General features: G+C 47.1%; 1 protein-coding gene across 1 annotated transcript in view; it reads right to left on the reverse strand.

The window, feature by feature from the left end:
* Window positions 1–25,305, reverse strand: part of sphkap (SPHK1 interactor, AKAP domain containing) — a gene marked incomplete at both ends in the record, with an annotated part of 102,170 nt that overhangs the window by 5,485 nt on the left and 71,380 nt on the right. Inside the window, 3 exon segments of the mRNA XM_084324823.1 lie at window positions 221–304; window positions 1,401–1,550; window positions 12,779–16,151. Of these exon segments, the coding sequence (XP_084180949.1) occupies window positions 221–304; window positions 1,401–1,550; window positions 12,779–16,151 (3,607 nt within the window).

The following is a 25,305-nucleotide window of genomic DNA, read 5'->3' on the forward strand; positions in this document are numbered from 1 at the left end:
TGACATCCCTGGTTGCCATATTCAAACTCATTTACTCTCAATAACTGTCAAATAAATTAATGTGAAACTAAATCAACTGTTTAGAGTTTTTGAATGAGTAAGATTATGAGCAAAATAAATGAGCATTATTCTTTGGTGAGGTGCCACTTATAGTATAGCATAGCATATAGCATGGTGTAGTAGACTGCAGTGTAGTATAGTGTCCACAGTATATTCTAACCTGATCACTGTGCTCTGGCTGGGCACATCAGAGAAAGCCTCCAAGTCTCCTAGGCCCAGGCTGGACCCACTGCTGGTGGCATTTCTGCAAGAGACAGAATTTAACTAATTAATAAATAAAGACACCATGACAACAGCGTTAGAGCATCGCTCACGTCTTGTTTGAAGACATCCGACATGATTGCCGACTTGTGAAGAGAACAATAACGAGGGGGCGGCGACGCGGCCCATGTTGTTCATTAACTGGTCATTTACATATAAATAGCAGCTGCAGCTGAACGGGAGGCTGTTGGCCGGTAGCGTGTGTGTCGCTGGCACCGCGCCCGTCCAGATGACGAGGATGTGGACAGGCAAGGGCGAGCAAGCGGCCGCGTCACGGTGTCACGGCGCAGAGGAGGTGGTCGGTGGATGAGGTGTAATGGAGTTATGATGGCAGGCAGCCTCGCGCAGCAGTTATATAAAGCATCGAACAGGCATGTGGTAGCGCTGCCAAGCTGAAGCCAGGAAGGCCGATAACCCTTAAACACAGACAGCACCAGAGTCCCATGGGCGCTATACTGTATGTTTCAGAATGCCATGCATTGACTGAAGCAAGTCAGGTTAGTTTACTATGCTACTTTTACGCACTACTGTAAGTTACTTAGACAACTGTTGTAGTCAAATGTTTAAGTTGCAGTGTAAGTGAGGCCCACGGCAGCCTCAGCTCATTGCCCCTGACAGGCACTGAGGAATGACAGACTGACTCCAGGCTCTTGGCAACAGACTTGACAGAGTCAGTGTTTATTTTTCTTTCCCGAGGCTACAAAAGAATGGGACTTAGTGAAGCAGAGAATGAGGAAGCAAATGTTCTGAGCCAGGAGGGTTTGATGTGAGAAGCAGAGTGATCCCAGGCCATAGCCCTGTGCCTCTGTGGCCTCTGTTAAAGTGGCCGTCTGCGTACAGGCTTACAGGCCCAGTCCTCTCCTGCCGGCTGTGGAGAGGGCTTCGTGGAGACAGCTCTTTGCCAGGCTATGACCCTGGAGTTGCTCTGCCAAGTGCAGCAGCGGGGAATATACCGGGCACAGCACAGTGTGAGCATGAGGAGCGATGGGCCGGTGAGAAGTGGGGCGAGGGAGGGCGGGGAGCAGCGGAGCCCCGTCGGAGAGGCGTGATGGGACAAGAAGGGAGCAGGGGTTACTGACCCCTCGCTGAGCTGGATAAAGCTGCTGGTCTCCTCCTCTGGGGCGATGTGGGACCAGCTCCCTGTGCTTTCCTCGCTGCTGCCGCTCATGGAACGCTTGTCTCGCTCCGTTACCGTAGCTGCCGCTGCTACAGGCTTGTCCCGCTCACTGCTGGGGAGAGCAAACCGGACGCAGGCCGCAGTGATCATCCATTGGATCTGGTCTGGGGGGGTCAGTACTGTTGTTTTGTCTGAGACTGACGGTTACTATGTTTGTTGTCTTTCTAGAAAATAGCCTTCTCACACACCTGTACAGGTGTGTCGGAGAGGAACAATCATCATATTAACAAAGAAAAAGTCCTGCGCATGTTTTAATGAGCACAACCTTGTTGTGATCATTAAAACTGCATGTAAGTGAAGACGGTATGCAGGACCTTTTCGTTAATGTGTACTTTGGTCATCTTAAAATGTTCCTTCCACGTTGCGCAAAGTATGCAGTCACAATTCCATTGAAATGCACTTTAAATAATAACTATTATTTCTAGCTCCTTTAACAAGCAGGTGTTGGGAGAGTTTTAGATTAGAGAATAATGGAGCCAATTCCACCATGAACACCGGGTCTTTTGAATTTCACATCGTTGTACATCACATAAACAGATAAGAGATTTTAATTCCTTTCACAGTGCGTCTGAACCCCCAGTCCCAGCAGGCAGCACTGTGTTGTCAGGCATTTCAGGGCAACTGATTAAGTTAAGTCATAATCAGATGATGGAGGGCTGCCATCTTCCAGATTTCCAGAGGGAAATAAAAGATTATTGACAGGGTCAATGAGCTACAGCCTCACACCAGGGACACACACAGACGCACTTCACTCCTTCCCTAATTCAATTCATTGCAGGGTGAAAAGAAGCGTGCCTTCTGAGGGCAAGTCAGGGCACCTCCTTTACCTTTCTCTCTCTCTAAGCTTCTGAAACATGTATACCTGTATCGCTGTACGTATTAATACTACAACTCTGTAGCACTGAGTATAGCTGATTAGCACTATACTCAGTAGTAGTACTAATTTATATATTCTATAACCGGTTTAATCACCTGGGCCCAGTAGTTCAAAACTTTTAATCCCTATCTGATCCGATCAGATTTGGATTTTTTAATATCCGATCAGATCAGGAAATCTAATCCAAGCTTTAACCTGGATGAAATCATCAAAACGGGTAGTTCAAACTGACAACACAGGATTGGGATCAGTTTGGTTTATATTGATCCCACCAGAGGGGTGGATTTCCAGTGGATTACCAGAGCAAAATGTACTATACAATTAACTTTAAAATATGTTTCAATATAGGGCGGCTGGGTGGCGCAGCGGTCTAAGCGCTCGTCACCAACGCAAGATACACCGGTATCGAATCCGGCTGTCGGCGTTGCCTCCGGCTTGGCCGGCCGTCATACTGGCTCAATTGGCAGAGTCAGCGGGAGGGAAGCCGGTGGGGTGGTATTCTGGTCGTTGTAAACAGCGACTCCTACAGGTCGGCCAGGGCGCCTGTACAGCAAAGAAGGGATATGTTGAAGGTAGTGTGACCTCCCACGCGTACACTTCACCAATGAGAGTCCGCGCTGGCAGGTGAAAAGAGGTTGCTGGCTGTCTCCTATGTGACGGAGGAAGCATCTGTTAGACTTCAGGACTCCCTAGACGACCAGTGGGGGGCACATGCGAGCAACGACCAGGAAGGGGAGGGGGGAATTGGCATAACGATGAAATTGGGATGGGAGAAAAATCTGAGAAAAACAGGAGAAAAAGTGAATAAAAAAATAATATATAAGTTTCAATATAAATAAGATGGCAAAGTTTGTTAACTGAAATAATAATACAAAAGTTTGCCTTCATGGCAAATCAATTACATTTTGAATTTATTGGTCACACTTGTGGTGGCCTATTTTGTTTTCAACCAAATGTTGATGACACAAATGTGTATGCTCATAAAAGTATCACAACAAAGATTGTCAATCACAAATGTAATTTAGATTAAAGAAAAATATCTTCTACAACGAAAAAGTCTCTGTCATCACCTTCAGCAAACTGAAACCTCACTTACAATTAAGCGCCTCAAAGCACGCATGGATGATCCAGCTGCCTTTGAATGAATGTTTTTCTGTTGTTACCCTAGTGGGAGTATTACGTTTTTTTTTATTACAATTCCATTATGATTGTATGTCCTTTATGTATTTCAAAATATAATTAGACATTATAGATGTCTCTGCAATGTGGTCTCTTGTCTTCCTTGTATTATCTTTCATATCTACTAGATGGAGATCGGTAGTATTAAAGCACTGATATTCCGATTTTGAAAAGTCTGAATCTGGATCAGGGTGATCCTATCCTGAATTGCTTTGAAATACCGGGACAAAATATGGCCAAGTTGTCTGATCCTGGATCACAAAAAATGGGATTTCAAAATCTGATCGGATCTGATTGAGATGAAAAGTTTTTAACTACTGTATTTATACAATACTAATACTAATGTACAATTACTAGTACTAATGTACTGTACTGTAATGTACATTGTATATTACTATTGCACTTTACTGTTACATTTGCAGTCTGGTTCGATGCCAAACCTCTTTTCGTTGTACTGTACTTGTGCGATGACAATACATTTAAATTTGATCTAATCTCATCTAATCTAATCGAATATGTTGTGTTAATCAAACCGTCACAGGTTCTGGATTTTAATAAAGTTATACAAAATGTTATATATATTCTTTTTTACTTTACAGATTCATGCTAATTGAAAAAGCAGGGTAATTTGCATGGCACTGATCCATTCTGTGTTATCAGTCTTTAGCTCTAATTCTATTCTTGCCTTGACATCTCTCTCTATTGTACGCTGGCAGCATCGCTTGACTCCTCAACCTTTTAAAGTGTTCCAGACTCCATTGCTGCTTGAATATGCAGCTCTCCCCAGGAGAGCCCACGCGTCACTGCATTCAGTGAAAGGCCAGTCTCACATCAGTGTTTTGTGGAACCTGCCACCATGCTGAATCCCTGTCATACTGTACAGTCGCCCCTGCTGAAATGTCACTGTGAATAGAAAAGACTGGAGACTTGGGAGAAGCCAGGACATAATGTCACCCGTGAGAAGTCTATAGTGCGAATTGCAACTTCATAATCAATCAATGAACAGAACTCCAATCACCCTTATTTAAAATGAACTGACATGTGAAGTGATAGAATCTGGACTAGAGTAACCCAATTAGATGTTGGGAAGCTGACACCTAAATGGGCCACTTATTCTCTCACGCATAGGGACACTTCCACATCCAAACTCAACTTTTAAATACTTGAGGCAAAGAACAGTATAAATAAATCCATTTAAAGTTTTCAGATGAACAATGTTTTCAAACCTAATTATCTAAAGAGGGTAGGTTGCCGTTGCACTGCTGTGTACCTTCACATTTAACCCTTTAACTACCACACCTTTAACTACCACACTACATAAGGTTAACCCCTTCACTACCGGTTAACAGTCTGTAGTGTGGTAGTGAAGTGAAAGGGTTAACGATAGGTTATGTAGATAACCTAGTTATATTAGTATTGGCTAAGCGTCCCGCTCTGAGCCTTACGAGATACTCCTATCTCCTGTGATACCTAATGTATCTCCCACGAACAAAAACACATGCACCCCACCTGTATGGGGCCCCGCCCCTTATGGTGGCACCGCCCATATAACCATGACCCTGGTCATGAAACACCCTTCCTCGCCAAAACCCGTCCCAGGAAAAGATCCCTCAAGAGGGAACTCAGGGCGCGCAGAGCGGGACGCTTAGCCAATACTAATATAACTAGGTTATCTACATAACCTATCGTTATATTTCGTATTGCATCGCGTCCCGCTCTGAGCCTTACGAGATAATGGGGAAGAGCGGGCGCGAGACCCGACAGATGTACCCCCTGAGGACCCGTAAGCCCACATCAAGGGGTGCGGGGAGCCCTGTCACCCCATCCTTCCTAACGAAGGGGGGGCGCAGTCAACTCCACCTGAATGCGAACAAGAGGGAGCCAGAACCCCTTGAACACACCGTACAGGCGGAACCACGTGTGACTCAACACACTGCGGCCCATACCCATACACTCCTGCTACCCGACCAAAGGACGGGAAGCAGGAAAGGCCACAGACCCCAGAACCGCCTGGGAGACAGAACCCCCGGTCATGTCCATGAGGAAAAACCTTACAAAGGAGCCCGGGGAGGACCATGAAGCTGCAGCACAGATGGCCTCCACCGAGGCCCCACCCAGGAGAGCGGCAGAGGCAGCCACCCCACGAGTGGAGTGCGCCCTGACGCCCCCAGGGGGATCCTGCCCAGCCAGCGTGTAGCAGAGGGTAACACCCTCGCACAACCAATGGGACAGGCGCTGCTCCGACAGTGCCTTACCAGCACGAGCCCCACCGTAACAGACAAAAAGCTGGTCGGTAACCCTGAAATCCTGAGTACGGCTGAGGTAAATCCCCAAGCACGGACTGGACATGACAGGTGAAGGCCCGCATCTAACTCACCAGTGTGAGGAGGAGGACGAAACGCCTGAACCACAATATCCCGGGAGCGGAAGGAACTCCGGATATTCTTAGGCACGAAAGCAGGATTAGGTCGCAGAGTGACACCGCAATCGGTCCGAAAAGACAGGCACTCTGGATGTACCGAGAGAGCACAGAGCTCACCTACGCGTTTAGCGGAAGTGACAGCCAGAAGGAACGCGGTCCTGAAGGACAGCTGTCCCAACGGCGCCCGCTCGAGCGGCTCAAACGGGGCCAAGGACAACCGACCGAGGACCAATTGAAGATCCCAAGTCGGAGCCAAGGAGCGTTGCACCGGCTTAACGCGTCGAGCGCCAAGCAGGAAACGCTTCACAAGAGGGTGGCTGAACAAGACATCCCCTCAAACCCCTCATGATAGGAGGATATAGCTGCTGCATATACCCTCACCGTCGAAGCCGACAGTCTATCAAGGAGAGACTGGAGGTAACTAAGGACAGCAACCAGGGGGCAGGAGACTGAGTCCTGGCCCCCCGCCTTACACCACACTTGGAACATACGTCATCTGCCCGCGTAAGCGCGACAGTGGAGGGAGCATGCGCATTCCAGATGGTAACACCATCAGGATCAAGAACCTGCGCCCCTCAACGTACCCGTCCCAACAACTGACCTAACAGATGTATGGGGAAGAATCCCTGGCGGCACGGCATCGGTCCCAGACCTGCCTGGCCATGTCCAGACGCAATCCTCACCCGTCAGGATGAGGGCCGCCCCGCGACAGTACACCTGCACCCACATTCTCCCTGCCGGGGATGTGGGGAGCCCTTAGGCCGCGCAGATGGAGGACGCCCATAGCCAGCCGCCCGCCGCCTGGTGCAGACAGGGGGAGCGTACTCCTCCCTGTCTGTCGATACACGACACTGACGTCGTATCGTCCGTCCTGATCAACACCATTTGTGGACCAGAAGGACCGCTTTCAACACCAACACATTGAACGTAGCGCAGACCGGGCAGCATGGTTTGCCAGCTGCCCCCTACTGCGTTGGCCCGACGCATCACCAGCGAGGGAGGCGTCGGTGAAAACGCGACGTGAGACAGCGCCGTAACCGTCCTAGGACGGAACCTCCCGAGCATGTTGACAACACGCTCTGAGATGGATGCCCATAGCCCTCCAACCGTTGACTGGGAAGAGGAATACTCTACATCCAGTCTACAGCAACCCCAGGCTGGTAGAGACCTGCCTGGTACGAGACCTGACGATCCACCTTGACCGCGAAGGACCAGAACGTCATCAGGGCAGAACACTCCGTAACCCCGGATGACGCAGAGGCCCCAGTGCGGCCTCCACGCACTTGGTGAAGATGCGGGGAGCCAGAGAAAACCGAACGGCAGCCTCTGGTACTCATACGCTAACCCTGCAAAGGAAGCGTAGGTAAGCCCTAGGATGGAAGATCGGGGATGCGCATACGCATCCTACAGGTCTATGGAGGAGAACCAGACCCCCACCTGACAGTGTTCAACAGGTAGGAGACGATCCAAAAAATGCTGAACCTTCCCATGGGACAGGTCCAGCCTGGGTCTTACACCCCTCCCTCCCGACTTCTCGGGCAGAGAACACCGGGAGGAGAACGCCACGACGATGGCTTGCTTCGTCCACAGAGATTGGATCTCGTCGACCAGAGCTGTCCCTGCTGGAGACCCCGACAACAGGGTCTGTACCAAACCTGAAAACGGGTGGGGTTGTGTAAACACAAGTCCCCGCCTCACCATTCTCTCCATCTACCTCGACATATGGTACTGCCGTAGTCATATGTGACGACACTCCCAACGCACCCGCCGTCACGTGGCGCAGGTCCGCCAGGAACTGTAGATAGTTGGCCCGGTCCCCCCCGCTGTGCGAAGACAACCCTGGAATCGTGCGAGGAGCGCGTTCCGTGTCGGAACACCTGACCCTGACACCACCCACGAGGCAATCGCACCCAAGGGGGAACCCCGACAGAAAAGGGCCTGTCTGATACGGGGGGCTTCCGATCAAAAAAGCCCCCCCACTGAACACCCCTCCAGAACATGCTGAAGGAGTTGTTCTGCAGCCGGACATGCAAGGTGTAAGGCCCCCATGGGTTCCTACACACCGTAGCCCTGCAGTGATATCACTACCACCCCAAACCATGTGAGCTGCGACCACTTGCCAATATTCCAGGAGTGGGAGCACCAACATGATACCTGGCCTGGCGAAGGCGAGGCCGGGGAAGCCCGCACTGTGTGCCTCAAAAGGTTTCGAGCCCCCCTGCTGACAACACTTAAGTTGACAGACGTAACACCAGGCTCAACCAACACAGTTCAAGGTGTGGGAGCCGCTTGACAGCACAACATTCTCACGGACAGACCCAGGCTCAGCCATCAACTGGGTGTCAGCCCCTGTCTCCATGAGAAGCGAAGAATGGGGCCGCATACGCTTCAAGAAGGTTCGCGGCCCGCAGCCAAAGGAACACACCCAGAGCCCCGCTTCTGAGGGTAACAGAAAGCGGACTGAGCGGGGAGCGGGCTGCTCGCGGCAAAATGACGACGGAGTGGTTTACCAACACCGAAATCACCCAAAATGGCCGATCCCTCGGCCGCCAAGACTGTCGGCCTCGCGATACCCTGTCGATTCTCCAACCAGGGCACCACTGGCGGGGGAAACATGGCCGCCTGTCGAGGGCCCCGTCATCGCCGCTGACGAGGCCGTGCTCTCTCTTCTTCTGGCTGCGCGGTGTGAGGCGGTGTAGGGCCTAGGACAATACCGCCCGCGCTCCAGCAGAAGACCAAAATCCCCTGCGGAGAGGGGAACCCTGAGCGGTTATAGCTTGCGGCTGGGTCAAAGCTAATAACGTCAACAACCTTGCGCGATGTGTCGACGTCGGCCGGCCCTCAAGGCCCCTCCACCAGACACCATTTCTTTAATAGAAAAAACACCAATTCGAACACAGTTCTAATCGTTGCCAATTCCATACCGTGGCGGTACAAGCCTTAACAGCCCACCAGCCACTCGCCAGGCCGACCCATGGTGACGGCCGGGCGGGGCATTGTTTCAATATATCAAAAACAAAGGACTGACGTTAACATGGAGCACCAGTGGTGATTGCAAACAGCACCCTCCACTGTGGTGTGGACCATGAAAAGGTTAAATGAATAAAAGAGCTAAACCACAAAAACTGTAGAATGAGCAAACCCATACACACAAAGTTTAAGGGGAGACGGACCAGACCCGTCTTCATTCAAAATATTCACAACAGAACACCAGCCCTAGTTTAGCCCATTTACCAAAAAAGGTAAACAAAGCCCCCCCCCCGCACTACTCCCCCAGTATACCGATTGACCGTCAGTATGAATGGTTTGAGAGGAGAGAAAGCTGTAGCAAGACAGACCTTCTCATAGCAGAGTGACAAAATGAAACAATAGCCCCCTACACAGGGCCGCCCCAGGAGATGGGGGGCCTCGCGTCTAAAAACGCACAGGGCCTCACATTTCTCCCAAGCGGCCCTGCCCTTATACTACTGCAGCCTAACGCCAGGCAATGTGGAACCCAAGACAACAATTGCCTGTGCACAGACACGCAACATGTTTACCATGTCGGCTGGACCCATAGCCCCACTACCCGACGCCAACCCAGATGGGAACACCGTTCAACAAACCCCGCCGGAACACAAGGTAATACCTGGCTAGAACCTAGCCACGACCTACCCCGTTGTCAACCCATTTACCCGAAAAAGGTAAATAGAACTCAAAACCCCACAACAGCTACCGACTGACCTTCATTGATGAACCGGGCAAGAGGCGGGAGAGTGACAACATCTCACGGCGGAGACATTAAAACAGCATAGCAATTAGCAGTAGTGATAGCATGCGGCAGTAGCGATAGCATGTTAGCATAGCTTTAGATGTTTTAGCAGCACGCCCAAGACAGCTTGGAAACCGTTCCCTGCAGAGAACGTTCACCAAACCATCTTGCCCCTGGCGCCAACACACAACAAGGTTGTGTTAACAACACAAACCAGCATTACTAACACTAATACCCATGCCTGAAGACACAGGGCCTACCTGAGTACAAGCTGGCCCGACAGCCAGCCTTGTACATCTGAACCTCGATGTGCAGTCATCAAACGAGGAACATCACAGGCCCGTCGTGTCGCCGAAAACATGCGTTGAAGATGCCAGGGGCCAGCAACCTCCGGTAAGCTTCCAACATTATTAATCTTCCTTAATCTTTTCATTCCGCTAGCTCGTATGGTGCACGCATCCAATACGCTGGGACGAAAATAGAGGAAGGGTGTTTCATGACCAGGGTCATGGTTATATGGGCGGTGCCACCATAAGGGGCGGGGCCCCATACAGGTGGGGTGCATGTGTTTTTGTTCGTGGGAGATACATTAGGTATCACAGGAGATAGGAGTATCTCGTAAGGCTCAGAGCGGGACGCGATGCAATACGAAATATAACCTTATGTAGTGTGGTTGTGAAAGGGTTAACCCTTTGTCGTGTGGCAGTGAAAGGGTTAACCTGTATTGTCGCAGTGAAAGGGTTAACCCTTTGGTAGTGTGGTAGTGAAAGGGTTAAAAGACAGTAGAGGTTGAGTACTTTTGTATGATGCAACACAGTCACACTCAAATTAGGGATACACGATATACTGGTAACATATTGATATCGGCCGTTCATTTCACATATCGGTATCGGTATCTGGGCCGATGTCTAGCTGCTGTTGTGTTTTTCTTTGGTCATGCAGAGTTTGTTTGGGTAAAGTTACTTGCATGTGACAATGACGCAGCACAGGATTATGGGCTAACATTGTTTCAGTATGTACAAAATGTTATTATCATAGAAATGTGTTTATTCATACAGATCATATCAATATTGGTTATTAGGACTTCATGGACTTGTTATCAATGGAACAGGCTGCTCTATCTCTTCAAGAGAGTGATAGGCCCGATGGCCTTCAAGGTCCCCTGAACTTTATTAGATCACTATCTGGAATATGTTTGTGTACTGAGCCTTTGTAACACTCTGCAACCCCCCCCCCTCACCCCCTTGTTGTTGTTGTTGTTATTATTATTATTATTATTATTATTATTATTATTATTATTATTATTATTATTATTATTATTATTATTATTATTATTATTATTATTATTATTATTATTATTATTATTATTATTATTATTATATTTTTTTTGTCTTAGTTTGTCTTGTCATGTGTATTGTCTTGCTTGTGAAAAATAAAAACTTTAAATATGAAAAAAAAAAAAAATTGGTTATTAGCCATAACAGAAATGTTAATATCGGTTATTGGTATCGACCAAAGTCTTCATATCGGTGCATCCCTAACTCAAGGTGATCTGGATTGACTTTATTTGGATTGGCCTTACAAATGGGTGGCTATAAAATGTCTAAAGGGACTTTGGTATTTGGTATGCTTCTCAGTCTCAAGGGTTAATTTCATCTACTTCTCATTCAGGCTGGGCAAAGAATCCAGTTACATCCTGCGTGTAAACATATGTACCAGTACGATAATGTGGTCTGAGACGTATAAACATAGTCTATGTATCAGTAGAGTAATGTGGTCTGAGATGTATAAACATAGTCTATGTACCAGTAGAGTAATGTGGTCTGAGACTTATAAACATAGTCTATGTATCAGTAGAGTAATGTGGTCTGAGATGTATAAACATAGTCTATGTACCAGTAGAGTAATGTGGTCTGAGACTTATAAACATAGTCTATGTACCAGTAGGATAATGTGGTCTGAGACGTATAAACATAGTCTATGTACCAGTAGACTAATGTGGTCTGAGACGTATAAACATAGTCTATGTACCAGTAGGATAATGTGGTCTGAGACGTATAAACATAGTCTATGTACCAGTAGACTAATGTGGTCTGAGACGTATAAACATAGTCTATGTACCAGTAGAGTAATGTGGTCTGAGACGTATAAACATAGTCTATGTACCAGTAGACTAATGTGGTCTGAGACGTATAAACATAGTCTATGTACCAGTAGAGTAATGTGGTCTGAGACGTATAAACATAGTCTATGTACCAGTAGGATAATGTGGTCTGAGACGTATAAACATAGTCTATGTACCAGTAAAGTAATGTGGTCTGAGACGTATAAACATAGTCTATGTACCAGTAGACTAATGTGGTCTGAGACGTATAAACATAGTCTATGTACCAGTAGAGTAATGTGGTCTGAGACGTATAAACATAGTCTATGTACCAGTAGAGTAATGTGGTCTGAGACGTCACAAGCCACACGTTTGCCTCTGTTGCCTTGCAGATCGAGGTGAGTTCAATCAACAGGGTGAATGAAAGATGAAACTGCAGAAAGCTTCCTGCACACATGGTACGTCACCCAGCCAATAGGAGTCACCAAGGGTCTGTCAAACCCCATACGAGGATAAAACAGATTTGTTTTTCCCAGCCAATGGATCTCCTGTGTAGCGCCTCCTCTGTGATCAAACATTATAAATAGCTTTGCTACGCCTGGTCAGCCTCCTATTTGTGAGGCCAGAACACCATTTGTTAAATATTCATGGCATTTCTAAAAAGGATGATTGCAAGTAGAGCAATTAAAAACTCTCTCTCTCTCTCTCTCTCTCTCTCTCTCTCTCTCTCTCTCTCTCTCTCTCTCTCTCTCTCTCTCTCTCTCTCGTGTTCACTCTCTTACACCATCAAACAGATCAAAGCCAGCTGAAAGTCTCTTTTCTGTGATAGCCTTATAAGGTATCCATTAGGGCTGATTCTGCAGCTTGTCTGTAAGAGTCTGCTAGTCTGAAAGACGGCTTTACTCACACGTTGAAGAATCATGACCTGCGTGGGTGGTTGGGCTTACCTGCTGCGGCTGGTGGGTGCTCTCTCGGTTCGTCTGGAGACCGACACCTCTGGGGGCAGATCCCGGGGGCGACCGCCTGCCCTCTCTGCATCCCGGCGAGCCGCCTCATCCCTTTGATCTCCCTGGATGTGGATCAGAGGCACATCCCTAGGGCCCCTCAAGGGGGGCATGCTGCTGTCACTGGCCCCGGTTACAGCCCCTGCTCCAGCTTGCTCCTGGCTGGTCCTGCTCCGACTACATCCTGGCCGAGACTGTTTGAACCCTCTCCTCCTCTCCCCTACTGGCATGTGCTGCTGCCGCACAAAACTGCTCCCAGCCCCCTCCTGCTGGCACCCCAGTGCAGATTTACCAGTCTCCACGATATCAGCTGCCAGGCGGTTGGCAAACTGCTGCACACTGGGCTGGTAGTCTCCAGCTGCCTCCAACTCGATGCTGTCCTCTGGGTCAGAGATGATCTTGTTCTTTCTCATCAGGGATTCAATGGAGCTGGACCAGGTCTCGTGAATCAGCATGTCTGTTATCTGGTCGGTCTGGCCCCTCTGGTAAAGACACGAGTCTGACTTACACAGGCTTGTGGCCGACACAGAGTTGGTGGGATATATGTTGAGTGTGTCTCCATGCACATTGCGGGCAAAACCATCGAATGAGTTGGCTTTGACAGTTGAGTTGACAGTTAGCCGGGAATCTGAGGCACGTCTATCTGGTACTGATGACTGACGAATGCAGAAGAGAGTTCTGGGGGAGGGAGGGAGCAGATTGTTGCTCCACTCTTTAGTCTTAGCCATGCCAAACTCCTTGTTTTCCTTATCCATGTCTCGGAGCATAAACCTGTAGAACTCCTCCGTGATGCTCTCTGTGCTGGACTGTTTGGACAGACAGGAAGTGGTCCTGACATTGAGGTGACCGTTCTTCTTGGAGGCAGCCTGCTGCACGGCAGCGGCCAGGATGCTGCTGGCGTTCTTCCCTGCATAGTAATCCAGCAGAATGTCAAAGCCCCTCCCCTCCGTCTCCATCTGGTTCACCATGAACCGAGAGAACTCGTCTGTGATGCTTTCACAGCTGGACTGCTTGGAGATGGAGCTACCCCGGCTCAGGTTTTGGCCCAGTCGGCTGCCGGGGCCCAGGGTGTTGGGTGTGCCCAACGGGTTGGTGTCTTCCTCAGGTATGCTCTCATAGCTGGCTGCTTTCCCCCGGCTCCACCTCTCACACTGCAGCCTGCTGCGAGTCTGACCGGCCTTGGCGGTGTCCATCACATTGAGTTCGGGGCAGTTCATGATCCTGGCAGTGACCTCAGAGGCGAAGAGGGCGAAGGGGTCCTGAGGCTCATCAGGGTTGACCGTCTCATCCACCACCCTGTTCACCAGCCTCTCCATCAGTTCTGGCTGCTCCTCTGTCTTCCTCTTGATCTCGCTGAGGCGCGGTGCCCGGTGCTTCTTGGAGGCAGTGCTGCCGTTCTGGCCTTCCTTTCTCCTGAACGCCGTACGGCAGGTGGGCAGCACATAGCCCTCAGGCCCCTCTCCAGATGCCCCCTTCAGGGCACAGAACCATGGCTGCTTTCCTGAAGAGTTCTCCAGGCAGATGGCAGCCAGCTCTGTGGCCATGGACACTACTGTAGTAGCCAAGTCATCAGCAAAGCAAGAAACGGGCGTCCTGGACTCTGAGTCCATCCTGAATGAGAGCAGGGAGCTGCAGGAGTTGAGAGAAGACTGGGGAGTCAAAGAGGACTGTCTGCTGTCACTGCCTGTCCCTGGCCGCCCTCTCCTCTCGGTGCTCAAGACTGAGATCTCACTCAAAGGTTCCCGGACAGCCGCCCTGTACTGCTGGATCTGCTGATAGTCAAATGAGGAGGCTTTATTCTGGCCTTGTCTGCGCTGCTGTTGCTGTTCTTTGCTGTGCCCTGTGATGGGAGATCCAGAGGGATCAGTCTCCTTCTCTTCCAGCCTGTATTTCTCCTCCTTCAACCCAGGAGCCATGGTCAGCTTATCGGTGCAGTGGAATGCGATGCTCTGGTTCTCACTATTATTGGGCTGGTTATAGCCAACCAAGCACTGTAATTGACTTAATGGTTCCCTGCCCTCTTTGGCAGCAGCAGCCTCTCTGTAGCACACCTCACCCTCTTGTGTGTCAAATGAACTGCGATTACATTTGGAAATGCCACTGATTTTCTTCTGTGTGAGACAAAGGACGTCAAAGAGCAAATTGTTGACACTCTCCTGCAGGTAGCCCTGGAAGCTGGGGGCGTCTTTCCCTGGACACTCTAGCTCTTTCTTCTTTTTCGCTTTCTCTAAAGCGTGCTTAAAGAGACTGTCTGCCACCTCGCTGATGAAGTCGTCCACCTCTGTGTCGTCCACATACGACTTCTTCGGACACGTAATGCCATCCACTATCTTGTTATGGGTGGCCTCCAGCAGGTGTGCCACACTCTTGTAGCCGTGGGGCTGAGCCAGCACCTCACCCGCCTCCCTGTGGAGGACCTCTGCGATGTTGGCACGGAAGGCCTCTATGCTGGTGCCATCGGCGACGCTGCAGTGGAGAGTGAAGGCGGCAGAGGCCTCAGCCGCGGACATCAGCCCCCGGGAAGCCGAGTATGCCTCGGCAGACTCGGCATCAGAGTCACCGCCCTCACCCGACTCCTCGGTGAAGTCCACCACAGCCACGGCGCCCGCCACCCGGGCCATGCCACACATGGCCGAGGAGAAGGAGTAGTCAGCTCCGTCCTCTGGCTCCTGCAGCTCCTCCTCTGTGTCTTCCCCTGATGCGGACTCTATCGTGAGCTGCTTTGTCACCTGTGGGGTGGAGATGGTGCCGATGACACTGGCGGCACAAGCCAGGGCCACCTCCACGGGCTTGGAGGGGTGACCGGTGTGTCTGTGACCCTGTGGCTGCACTCCAGGCTCTGGTGTCTGAATGGCACCATCAGACGCATCCTGCTCAGGCACCTGAGAGGCCTGGGTTTCTGGCCACTCTGCAGCTCCCTCTGAGCTGTCTGGGCTCTGCACTATGATAATCTTGGGGAGTTCGAAAGAGCAAGTACGTTGCCGGGAGGTCTCCTCGGTCTGTGAGGGGCCTGTAGAGGTGGGGGGGTGGCTCGACACGCTCACTGCAGCCTCAGGGGCAAAGGAGGTCTCGTCTTGGGACAGGCGGATGAAGGCGTCTTGCAGTACTGACTCGGCCAGATTGGTAGCATAGTGGCCAGCTGACTCTTGGCGGCTGGTTCGTAGGGGCCCTCGCTTTTTGGAGGCGGCGCTGACGGTCACCTCGGAATCCTCACTGTCCTGATGTTCCGCAAGCCGCCTACTCTGACAGCCGGGCCGGACGCGGTGCTGCTGAGCTGCTTCAGTCAGACTCTCTGCCACATCACTGTTCTCTGGCTCTGGAGAGAGAGATAGAGAGAGACAACAAGAAAGGAAGGAAGAAAGACAGAAAGAAAGGAAGAAAGGGATAAAGAAAGATTTCCTCACCAGTTAAAAAGCAGCACATCACTCACAACCAGAGCAGAACAGTAGCCTGTTTTCCACCACATTGCCTAACAGGGCTGAATTCATTATTTATGACACTCGATTTCCCCCAAGACTAAAAACCTGCTTGTTTCCCCCCTCATCTTGTTTCCAACAGATATGATTTGTCAGCAAATAAAGAAATAGCTCTATTCCCACGTTATACAGATGAAGCCATTATGTAAATCACACAGTTGCGGGGCTGCTACGCTGGGTGAACTGCAGTGTGTGACATGACAAGCACATCCAGATATCTTAGGCTCCATGGCTAGAATGGACCTATCCCTGCCCTCTTTCCTTGATCCCTTCATCAAATGGGAAGCAACAGTAGTGATTGGAGGATGAAGAGAAAAGGACAGGGCTTGAGAGAGGTCAATGAAAAGAAGACGATGGGTCACAGCCCCAGCGTTCTCATGAAGCACTGGGAGACACCGCTACTTCTTACTTATGTATTAGTCTTCCAGTGGTAAAGGGGAAGTCATTTTCAAATGTTTCTATGACAACACTGACCTGTCCTCTTTATATGTAGGCACCATGCTGAGTGCTAGTGAGTATAAATACATACATAATGTATCATGACTCATGACCATTTTGAGAGTGACTGAGTTCAGTGTTCATTTGCTATATATCATGTGTATGCTGTGTTTTATTTCCTATTCAGAGCCTATATAGATCTACATTGTGGTCATATACATACGTATGAGTAAGTCCACTTGATTGATCGTATTGACTTGACAATGATTCACCTGGATTAGTAAACAGTTAATGTGCAGAAATATTTTCCTATTCATCCCACAGTGCGTAAAACTGCTGCCGTGGGCTATACGTGGGAAATGATGGTCCCTCACTCACGGATGTTCTGTGAGGGACATTTTTAGAATGCATGCACAGATCGCATGCACTATCATGCACAGATGTAGTGATAATCATCTCCCTAAATCATCCTCGAAGGTGTTCATATTTCTTTCTCAATTGCTCACACACTAAAATTGGAACTTGAAATGAAATCATTGAGACCTGATCCCTAAACCAAGTCTGCAAAATTGCAAGCTCAGTTTCTGCTATACACTCAGCTTTTCAATTCTAAATCACACCATTGCAAAACACTACACACAGTTCTCTACATTAGGCACAACATAAAATATTTAAATCTCCTGTGTTCCTTTGGAAAGCCACAGCAATCAAAATGCCAAGGTTTATTTACTGATTGGCAACACCCACTCATCACAGCTATAAACACTAGCTGCTTAATTGTTCACTTAGAAATCAGAGCTTTAGTGTAAAAAGACCACAAGTGAGCTCTCCTCTTTTCATTTATTACATTTCTTTTGTTCCTTTTTTAGATAAAACCCTTTATCTTCCTGTTTTTCTCCTGTTGTATTACATACAAAATACAGCATTTTGGGAAATCATACAAATGTTTTTGTTACCGTATTGCATTTGTATATATATATATGAGTAGATTTACACAGGGTGCAATTTGTGAAAAGGTTTTATGTACTGTAGGCCAAAACATTTTTAATGATATAGTACAGTTATATCCATATAAAACTCATCTCAACACATCTCATAAAACGATGCAACAGAAAGTCGTTTTCTGTTACGTTTGTTTGTTGTTTGCTTTTATTTGTGTTGCCCTGAAGCAACTTGCAAAGACATTCAATGAACGTATTCTCAACAGGCCATGTTTCACTTTCCAACGGATGCTTCCTGAAAAATATATAACGCAATGGTTTGCTGCTCCCTTTTCATCTTGTAGTTGTGACCAAATGCAGGACAGCATGACGATTCTGTGGGACAGTAAAGTAGGCTAATTCTCAATACAATATGTAAGAAGAATAAGGTTCATTATAGGCATAATGTATAAAGCATTTAGATTAATTAACTGATTTATTAAATGCCTACGTAGGTCAAAGTGGCCAAATGGCTAAGCAGCAGAAACACTGCAGAACAGAACATAAATCTAGAATATATAGAATTTGTCTTCATACTTGTTACTGGACACTTACCACTTGGACGTTGGACTACTATTTTATTGCACTGTAAAATATATATATATTTTAATCTATTCTATTCTACAATTTTATTGCACTGCACTATTGCACTATTTTACTCTGTCTATTTTATCTTGCTCCTTTTATTATTGTCTATTTAAAACTGAATCAAACCATAAACTAGGTGGCCTGTTGGGATGTTAGATCCTAATGTGAAAAACTGTGATTTTATATGTCTGCACTTTACAGTATGTGCTCATTTTATGCCTGTCTTTTTTCTGTTGTGAAGCACTTTGAGCTGCAGTTTCTGTATGAAAGGTGCTATACAAATAGAGTTTATTATTATTATTACTTAACAATAGACTCCCCTTCCACCTGATGGACGCATATCATTTGTAGTATTATTATTATGTATTATTTATATACATATAGAATCGCTCCATATGGATTTTAATATATCATGCTTTTAAGTACTGTAGTTTTAATGTAGTTGGTGTTTTTTATAATGGTGTTTTTTACTGTAGTTTTAATGTAGTTGATGTTTTTTATAGTGGTGAGTGTCTATGTATTGGGACTGTATGTTCGTCTTTTAACCACTGCACAAATTACGTTCCGAAAGGAAAATAAAGTAGTTTGAAGTTGAAGGTCAATGTGAGACAACGTTCAGCACCATGGATAGTGCATTGTGCCATAGAGGCCTTTTGAGGAATTTATGTCTTGCTAGACCCCGCTGCTTAGAGCCTTCTGACCAAGAGGATGTTTATAGAACTCTTGGCATGTCAGAGAGAAATTCGCTTTGACTTTAATTTCGCTCTTCACGAGATCCACGCTGCATCACATTCTCTGGTCTGTTCGTGCACCCGTCAGAGCTCATCTTCAGTTGTAGTGCAGGGGCCCATGAAACCGCGAGTGGCAGGCTGTAGTTACTCAAACTGTGGCCAACAACACAGCTCGCAGTAGCCAGCAGTTAGTTCCCTAGCAAGCAAGGAGATGCTGGTGTGTAGGCTGATGATTTTGAGAAATGCATGTCTTTAAATCTTAACAGGCGCCCCAAAAAGTGGCCATTTTAGTTTTTGTTTTTGAGGACTGCATACTTTTTGCAAACCAAAATATATACTTTATACATATAGCACATGCATAAGCCTGATCTCTTTTGAAAGATAACATTCTGACATTTCGGATACAATAAAGAAAGATCACTTTTAGTGCTAATGAAATAGAGGGTCCATAGCCTGAAGTCTTATGTAGTACATGTCCAAATTTCATAAAATTCCGTTCAGAAATTAGTAGGGATGTCCCGATCCCGATCACGTGATTTTCCGAAGATTGGGATCGACAAAAAAAAATTACAGGATTTTATTTTTTGCTTTATTTTTTACTTTTTGCTTTTTTTTTTTACAAACATGACCATGTTTACGTCTTAAACTCATACTGAGGCCTTAGTTTTGGTTTTAAATTGCATATCATCATTCATTTATTTATTGTCACACAGAGCAGAAGAATTTTGCCAAAACAAACCAATAGTATCCAGCTGCAGAATGGCAGACCAGCCACACTCTCAGACCCAAACGCATTTCCTTTGATTTAATTATACATCAAATGATTTATGTCAAGGATTGCAATGCCTCGCTTGAATGAAGTTAACTTTTCACCTGGATAACGTCAACATTCAGGGTGAATGTAATGTGAGAAATTGGGATAAAAAAATAAATAAATAAAAATGTAATTATTATTTTTTTGTTGTTGATCGGATCGGGAAAGGTCGGTAACGGTAGATACTCAAAATCACATGATCGGGATCGGATTGGGAGCAAAAAAATGTGATCGGGACATCCCTAGAAATTAGTGATTAGGAGCGAATTTGGTAAACTGTGTTTTCGCTCATTTTCGCTTGTGACCTTTCACCTAGATCCCTGATTCGCATGATTGACAGAGCTAGAGCCCCGGGAGTCGAGGGTGGTAATCTGACTCTGCCGTGTACTTTGGCGCACGCCTCACATATCGGCATGTAACTTGTGAACCGCTGAACATATTTTGTCACCTGAAACGGCAATCGACAGGCAACAAATAGGGCTTTAATTCTATATATATATTGTATAAAAAGAAATGCACACCCGAGCCGCTAGAGGAAAAGTGGCGCGTGGCGAATCGTCCTCAAGAGGGCCCACATGGGCCATTAATTCAATGCAAGAATGATTGATCGTTTATTATAGACGACCAGAAGGGGGGATACATCATATCCCCACCAGTGATAAAGAAGAGTGACCAGAGGTAGAGACGTGACACGCAGAGGTAGGGAAATCCTGTAACAAAATTTTATAACCGCCAACAGTGTAACACTGTACTGTAAATGCAAAAGGCATAAACCTACCGATAAGATATTCATAGTAGTGTTGTTGTGCTTAGCACGTCAGTCAGTGTGTTGCCGGTTGGCAGAACGATCTATTCCTATGATGGTGTGAGTGTGTGTGTCATTTTGATGCAAAAATAACATTTTGGAAATAGATAAAACTGTTTTGCATGCAGTGTTTGCTTTTGCTAGAGATTTGTAGAGTGTAGCATTTTGTGTTTGTGGTTTGTAGAGTTTTGAATACCGCCTGTACTGGCCTGTCACAATAAAAAAAATAGTTTGATGATATATTGTCCCAGAAATAGTTGTGTTAAACAATATTATTGTAATTTTTAAGACCATTTTATGCCACTGATATATTGCTATTAAAACATGAGCGCCTCACTTTATTTAGCCAAAGTTGGCATTTCAGGGTTCTGGGTTCACATATGCAACCTTTTTTTGGGAAGTGCAGTTCATATTCGACTTAGTGGCACTTGTGCGAATGGGGGTGAAATCGATTGGTTCATTGAAACAAACATGCAGTCATGTAATCTATTTTAAGATAATATTTTGTCATATTGCTCTGGTATTGCTTATCTTTCTATTAGTTGAGCCTGCCAGACATGTCTAACTACAGCCTGTAATAACACTCGTGCCTCCCTGACTTGAATAGGCAACTGGTAACTTTGCGTAGTGGAGACGGACACAGTGCGGATCAGAGCTGAAACAGCTTCATTCATTGTGAAGACTGTTGCCTATTCAACCCAACATGTTGCCACACCAGAGCTTAAACCCAACATGTTGCCACACCAGAGCTTAAACCCAACATGTTGCCACACCAGAGCTTAAACCCAACATGTTGCCACACCAGAGCTTAAACCCAACATGTTTGCCACACCAGAGCTTAAACCCAACATGTTGCCACACCAGAGCTTAAACCCAACATGTTGCCACACCAGAGCTTAAACCCAACATGTTGCCACACCAGAGGAAGTCGGCTTGAAACCAAGTCTGTTTATTCTTCCAATCTTTCTGGCTGGAATTGTGCAGTTGTGCGGGTAAAAACACCTATTAGCCTGGAGTAGCACGTTATCTCTACACTTCACCTGGCTGCTTTACTGTTACATGCTGTCCACTATGTGTGTGTGTGCTGGAGGAACTGCCACTGAGCCCTGCCTCCCACAGAGAGCCCCTGTCACGGTTCCTACCTGGCTACTCTCTCTCTCTCTCTCTCTCTCTCTCTCTCTCTCTCTCTCTCATCTCTCTCTCCTCTCTCTCTCTCTCTCTCTCTCTCTCTCTCCCTCTCTCTCTCTCTCTCTCTCTCTCTCTCTCTCTCTCTCTCTCTCTCTCTCTCTCTCTCTTCTCTCTCTTCTCTCTCTCTCTCTCCTCTCCTCTCTCTCTCTCTCTCTCTCTCTCTCTCTCTCTCTCTCTCTCTCTCTCTCTCTCTCTCTCTCTCTCTCTCTCTCTCTCTCTCTCTCTCTCTCTCTCTCTCTCTCTCTCTCTCTCTCTCTCTCTCTCTCTCTCTCTCTCTCTCTCTCTCTCTCTCTCTCCCTCTCTCTCTCCCAGGTGTCATGAGGCTGCCAGATCGTAACTTCGTATTTCCCAGTTAGTCGTGTTATTCTGCTCTCTCGTATTGTTCTCTAGTCCATTGTGCTTCGGCCATGTCTAACACTTGTTCTCATCCTTCCCCGCAGTCCTACCTGGCTCTTCACCCTGATCTCTGGCTCTCGACAAGATGTGCTCTGACCCCTGCCTGCCTGACTATTCTCCTTGCCTTTTACCAGAACTTATGAGGACCTGCACCCATTTTGATCCCTGCCTGGCTAACTACTGTAAAAAATGTATGTTTTTTCACGGGAAATTCACTGTATTATTTTACAGATTACTTTTGTTTTTTACTGTAAATGCCATACAAATACAGTAAATTACCTTTGATCAAAATATTAACCATTAAATAAAGGTTGTAATCTGTAAATGTATTTGATTTTACTGTAATTTGACAGTAAGTATTTGGCAACCATTTCTTGCAGCTTTTTTTCTTACAGTGTAACCTGTATCTGCTTTGACCCATGCCTGTCTGACTCTCCTGTCCCGCGGATGCCCCTGGACTGTACGAGTGCTTCCCCCATGCATCGACCCCTGCCTGAATACCTGACCATTCTATTATGATTAAATATACCCAAACTGGGTTTGAACAAGACCTGTCTATCCTTGCTCCATATTTGCATATTGGGTTACGAGACGTAACAGCCCCGCCTCCCACAGAGAGCAGACTGAGACGAGATGGACGGAAGCAGTGCGACTGGCTAAAATATTGGTGGCATTCTGTGTAAACAAACACCCATGTAAATGGGAACATCGAGGTCTGTCACGTTCCTAGGCCCGGTCCTGGCTGGACTGGGCAGGATGGTAACATTGGGCAGTGCCCTCCACCTAACATTGGGTAGTGCCCTCCACCCAACAGTGGCTCTCTACCTAACATTGGCTCTCTGCCTAACATTGGTCTCCTACCCTCTGGTGGCCATCCGCAGACGGTGCAGTCCAGTACACTGGACATCCTGACTACTGTTTTAACCTTAATTAATAGTGTGATCAATGTGGTGTCCTGGTGTGTGCTGTCATTTACTTTCCCTTCCCTGGTGTGATGTGGTGTACTGTTTTGGGTTGTTATGAGTTGCTTTTGTGTTTAGTTGTGTTTAGTTGTCATTGCTTATTGTCTAGGTTGTGTTGTGATTCTGTGTTGGCCAGGTGTTCTTGATTGTTAATTAGTTGGGGTATTTAGGTGTCTGTCTGTCCTCCCTTCCTTGTGGCGACATTCCTCCTGTCTCCCTCCCCGTTTCCTGTCCACGCCGTATTGTGCTGTCATCCTCTAGTAAGTGTTAGTGTTTGTTGTTTTGTTTTGAGAAGTATGTTAAGTAGTTTCTGTATGTTCTTTGTATTGCCCTTGGTTCTACAGTAAACTCCCTTCTCCAAGCTTCAATCCTCGTCTCTGCCTCCTCCATTCCGTTCCCTTTCTGCAAACTGTGTTCTAACCTACCCCATCGTAACAGAGGTCATCATAATGATCAAGTTCATGTCCATATATCGGACAATATGTCGATATCGGCATTATTGCCTATTCATAAATAATTTATTCCTATTTCTTGGGAGCTGTTTCAATGGATTTGTTTTGTAAGATTTAAGATTATAATTATACAATTGTTACATTGTTGTTTTCATCCTCTCGCCTTTTCTCAGGGAATAAAGTAATCCATTAGTGTTAAGAGCAGAGAGAGAGAGAGAGGTCTTTATTCGGCATGCAACGACACTCAATGTTTTTAGCGGTTAGTTTAGCACACACACCGGAACACACATGCATGCATTGTCTTTTTAGGATCGCTGATGCGATTCGTCTCTGCGATTAACCCATCCCGTCGTCCTTCCCCCCCAAGGGCAGCCGGGAGCAGACAGGCGCCAACGTGAGCCGCGCCAGGGGACCAATCCAAGTGCTCCTGTCCGTCTTCGTCAAGGACGCCACAGCGTTAGCGATCTGTTGTTGTGCATGTTTTTCCATTGGGTTTATCTTATCGGGGGGGAAACCCTTGCGAGCACGGGGAGAACATGCAAACTCCACACAGAAAGGCCTGGGAGATACCCCACCTGGGTACCTGGCATTATGGAAACCTGGTCCCCAAGCGGGAATCGAACCCTGGACCTTCTTGCTGTGAGGCGACAGTGTTAACCACTACACCACCGTGCCGCCTCTACAGTGGCAAAAGGGAGTTTAGACTTGTTTACTTAAGTAGGATTTTGAATGGAGGGCTTTTACTTTTACTAGAGTACTATTTTATCTGGGTAATTCTACTTTTAAAGAAAATAAACGGTGTACTTCTTCTAACACTGGTTAAGAGAAGTAACAAATAATGCCTTTTTTTTTTTGCGTAACTACCCAAACCTGCTGGTTGGACTTGTACAATGGCAACCGCTGCAGTCATGCCAAGTTGGCCCTGAGTGACATGAACAATGTCTAATAACTATAAGCTAATACCGCCCCAGCCACGGTGTAAATAAACTATAACCCGCAGGACCTAATGGCTCGGTGTCCTGCACAAAGAGCTACTCTGAACCCCCGTCGGGGAGAATAAAGAGCATTCCTGCTTGGGATGATCCGATTATGAATGTTACATTGAATCAGGGGAGAGCGCAACCTTCTCTGTGTTGGATCTAATTTCATATGTGAGATTAATTATAGATTTAGCAGAGTGTACTGGGCATCGTGGCGCTGCCGAGCTCAAGGCCATATCCATTTAAAATGAAGACCAGGATTGATCTTATTTTTTTTACCGCCGCCACTCCTCCTCTCAGAGGCACACACACACACACACACACACACACACACCCGGGCCAGAACCGTGACCTGGATAAGGAACTGAACTGTGCAGGCGAAGCCCCGGAGAAGTGGGTTTACAGATGAGGAGCGACAGGAGGAGAGGGGAGAGTGGCGTACTGATGGGGCCGCCCGCACGAGAATTAGCTGCTCTGTGCGTTTTTTCCTTTCTATTACAGAGGCGAGAGATGCTCTCCGTGTTTAGGGAACGGTGAACATGTATTATACATGATGTGTTAACTTATATACATCAACACGCGTTGCCATATACGCTCCGAGGCGTGACAAACGATAGTAAATATTGGAGAGAAAGAGGGGCTGGCGTGACTGAGTTCCTG

The sequence above is a fragment of the Notolepis coatsorum genome (genome assembly GCF_963971535.1).
Source record: "Notolepis coatsorum genome assembly, chromosome: 1".
Lineage (NCBI taxonomy): Eukaryota > Metazoa > Chordata > Actinopteri > Aulopiformes > Paralepididae > Notolepis > Notolepis coatsorum.